Genomic DNA, 4,197 nt, shown 5'->3' with positions numbered 1-4,197 from the left:
AAGTTCTGAGGTTTGAAAATCCAAATATTCACTGTTTGTTTTGTACAAAGTTAATAAAAAATGTGGAAAACGAAGCTGTTTGGGTGAAATTCATGAATAAACTTTAACATCTTTAACATTTCACAATATTTACGACAAATCCACAAAACTAAAAACTTTTCTAAAAATAAATATTTGACTTTTCTGTGAGATTTGTAGTGTAATTTTTTCAGCGGCGATGGGAGAAAATCAGTAAGTACAAGTACTTTAAGTATTTGAGGACAGAGGAGAGACTGGCTGTGCGTGTGAAAAGCAGTGAAAAAAGGTATGGAGGCTCCGGAGGAGCAAAACTTAAAAATCCTTTATTGGTGGATGGACAAAGGTTGAAAAACGGCAACGCGTTTCGACAGTGATGTTTCATCAGGCGATTTGTGACGGCGGAGTTTTTGACAAATCGCCTGATGAAACATAACTATCGAAACGCGTTGCCGTTTTTTCAACCTTTGTCCATCCACAGATGAACTGTAAAAAACCAGAGCTTTGGAAAAAGGTGGAGACTCAAACCCAAAGATTTATATTTATATACTTGTATATTAATTGGTAAAGTTAATACATTTTGGGCAGAACTGTTACACTGAGTTCTTGTCACAAAATAAAGTGCAAATATGTAAGGGATAATGTTTAGAACGCTGGTCATTATCAGGAAAATAAGCAACGACAGGACGAACAGGGTCCGGTTCGTCCTGAAGGATCCACTTATTATTCGGCCATTTTCCAACTGAACACACACAACATAAACTTCGTACACTTTTATGAAGGTCGAAAGGTTTATTTAATGACTTCCGCGACAAATAGTTCCCAAAAGTTTGGCTAGGCTAGAAGCAGCACGGCTAGCAGCATGGCTAGCTACTTAGCTGAAGGTGCAGTTGGAGGAGGTGGTGAATCTCTGGGTAAGTTGAAAGTCAGACTCACGATTCCCCGACTTCTCTCTCAGTGACGGGACAGATAGTGTCGCTGCTACGTACGTGCGGAGTGATATGAAAACACCAACTCAGAGGAACTTTATCAGGAAATAATGACCGGGAGAACGATGGGAAATCCCATTCAAATCAACGGAGCTTCTACTGACGCTGTGAAGAGCCGGATAATAAATATACATAATTATCGGTATCGGGACATGAGGGATTATCGGTTCAGATCGGCATCACTAGTTTCTATATAATTGAATCCTTTCCGTGTGAAAAGTGGAGGCCGGTGAACTCTGAACTGTTAACTTTAACTTTCTTTAACTTTACCTGAAAGTGGATTTAAGTTTCCGGAGTTTCAATAAAAAGCTGAAACAAAGTGTTTGACAAACGTTTATTGTTCTCATAGAAAAACAGACTCGATCGACCTGAAGTTACAGGAGTTTCTAATGTTCCATCGGTTCATCTGAGGCGGCAACTTCAGCCGGAGCCGCCGCCGGGGCGTCATCATCGTCCGCCGCCGCCGCCACCTGCAACACAGCCAGGGATCAAATACAGATACTAAACTGAGACGAGACACAGCCAGGGATCAAATATATATACTAGACTGAAGAAACACAGCCAGAGATCAAATACAGAGACGAGATAGGGCTGCAACTAGCCATTATTTTGTAATCGATTAATCTATCTTTTTTTTTAAATCACATATAGGTTAACCCCTTAACTCCCACCTGAACCGAGCACATTTTCTCCAGCTTTACCCCAATCCAAAAGCTTCTGGAAAAAAGGTGTGAAAATGGCAACAAAACTGAGACGAAAACAAGAATGAAAAGGTGAAAAAAGTGAGAAAAAATTGACGGAAAAGTGACTAAAAAATTACAAAAAAATTACTAAAAAAATTACTAAAAAAATACTAAAAAAATACTAAAAAATTACTAAAAAATTACTAAAAATTACTAAAAATGACTAAAAATGACTAAAAAATGACTAAAAAACTAAAAATAAATTACTAAAAAATGACTAAAAAATTACTAAAAATTACTAAAAATGACAAAAAATGACTAAAAAATGACTAAAAAACTAAAAATAAATTACTAAAAAATTACTAAAAAATTACAAAAAAATACAAAAAAAATTACAATTTTTTTTTAATTTTTTTAAAAAAAAAATTACTAAAAAAATAAAAAATAAAATACAAAAAATGACAAAAAATGACAAAAAATTACTAAAAAATTACTAAAAAATACAAAAAAAATTACAAAAAATTACTAAAGAAAGACAGAAATGGATACAAATTTGACAAAAATTAGACGACTGCCCAACAAAAAAAAAGTGATGATGTGAGGAAAAAGATCAGTTTAGTTTTGTAGGTCTTTCAGATGAGGCGTTACTCTGGCCTACAGGATTTGGGTAAAGCTGAACTGGAGAAAATGCTCTCGGTTCAGGACTGAAGAGGTTAAGTGGCGCTGCTTGAAGATGTGCTGATGGAGAAACTAAAGGGACTAAAGGGAAATGTTTGTTGGAGGCTCGATTCATGAAATGTACAATGAACAAAATGTACACGGACCCGAAGTAGGATTTCATCAAAAATACTACATTTTTATGTCATTTTTGCTCCATTTGAGTCTGTGTGAACCGGAAAACCATTCATCGATAACTAAAAAAGTCGTCGATTAATTGATTAGTCGTTTCAGCCCTAATGCTAGACTGAAGAAACAGCCAGGGATGAAATATAGAAACACTGGTGGACAGAGGTCAGAGGTCAGGCAGAAAATAAAAGGGAAACGGTGAAAAAGGAAAGTAAAAATCACCAGAAAAAGGAGAGGTGACAAACACAGAAAGATGAATAATGGAGCCCAGACTAAAGAGCGACAGGCGAGTTTCAGACGGATAAAGAGAGGAAAGGCGGAGTTTCAGACGGATGATAAAGAGAGGAAAGGCGGAGTTTCAGACGGATGATAAAGAGAGGAAAGGCGGAGTTTCAGACGGATGATAAAGGAGGAAAGGCGGAGTTTCAGACGGATGATAAAGGAGAGGAAAGGCTGAGTTTCAGACGGATGATAAAGGAGGAAAGGCTGAGTTTCAGACGGATGATAAAGAGAGGAAAGGCGGAGTTTCAGACGGATGATAAAGGAGGAAAGGCGGAGTTTCAGACGGATGATAAAGAGAGGAAAGGCGGAGTTTCAGACGGATGATAAAGAGAGGAAAGGCTGAGTTTCAGACGGATGATAAAGGAGAGGAAAGGCGGAGTTTCAGACGGATGATAAAGGAGGAAAGGCGGAGTTTCAGACGGATGATAAAGAGAGGAAAGGCGGAGTTTCAGACGGATGATAAAGAGAGGAAAGGCGGAGTTTCAGACGGATGATAAAGAGAGAAAAGGCGGAGTTTCAGACGGATGATAAAGGAGAGGAAAGGCTGAGTTTCAGACGGATGATAAAGGAGGAAAGGCTGAGTTTCAGACGGATGATAAAGAGAGGAAAGGCGGAGTTTCAGACGGATGATAAAGGAGAGGAAAGGCGGAGTTTCAGACGGATGATAAAGAGAGGAAAGGCGGAGTTTCAGACGGATGATAAAGAGAGGAAAGGCGGAGTTTCAGACGGATGATAAAGGAGGAAAGGCGGAGTTTCAGACGGATGATAAAGAGAGGAAAGGCGGAGTTTCAGACGGATGATAAAGGAGGAAAGGCTGAGTTTCAGACGGATGATAAAGGAGGAAAGGCGGAGTTTCAGACGGATGATAAAGAGAGAAAAGGCGGAGTTTCAGACGGATGATAAGGAGAGGAAAGGCGGAGTTTCAGACGGATGATAAAGAGAGGAAAGGCGGAGTTTCAGACGGATGATAAAGAGAGGAAAGGCGGAGTTTCAGACGGATGATAAAGAGAGGAAAGGCGGAGTTTCAGACGGATGATAAAGAGAGGAAAGGCGGAGTTTCAGACGGATGATAAAGGAGGAAAGGCGGAGTTTCAGACGGATGATAAAGAGAGAAAAGGCGGAGTTTCAGACGGATGATAAAGAGAGGAAAGGCTGAGTTTCAGACGGATGATAAAGGAGAGGAAAGGCGGAGTTTCAGACGGATGATAAAGAGAGGAAAGGCGGAGTTTCAGACGGATGATAAAGAGAGGAAAGGCGGAGTTTCAGACGGATGATAAAGAGAGAAAAGGCGGAGTTTCAGACGGATGATAAAGGAGGAAAGGCGGAGTTTCAGACGGATGATAAAGAGAGGAAAGGCTGAGTTTCAGACGGATGATAAAGAG

The 4,197-nt window shown here is 39.5% G+C and overlaps 1 protein-coding gene across 1 annotated transcript in view; it reads right to left on the bottom strand.

Annotated features, from left to right (window-relative positions):
- Positions 1 to 1,340: 1,340 nt before the first annotated feature.
- Positions 1,341 to 4,197, bottom strand: part of psma1 (proteasome 20S subunit alpha 1) — a 22,991-nt gene continuing 20,134 nt past the window's right edge. Inside the window, exon 10 of the mRNA XM_079583394.1 lies at positions 1,341 to 1,474. Coding sequence (XP_079439520.1) covers positions 1,391 to 1,474 — 84 coding nt within the window. The 3' untranslated portion in view covers positions 1,341 to 1,390. The remainder of the gene's footprint in view (positions 1,475 to 4,197) is intronic.

The sequence above is a fragment of the Gobius niger genome, assembly GCF_951799975.1.
Source record: "Gobius niger genome assembly, contig: SCAFFOLD_75, whole genome shotgun sequence".
NCBI lineage: Eukaryota > Metazoa > Chordata > Actinopteri > Gobiiformes > Gobiidae > Gobius > Gobius niger.
Note: the sequence above shows the minus strand (reverse complement) of the source record. Positions and strands in the feature narration are given on the sequence as shown.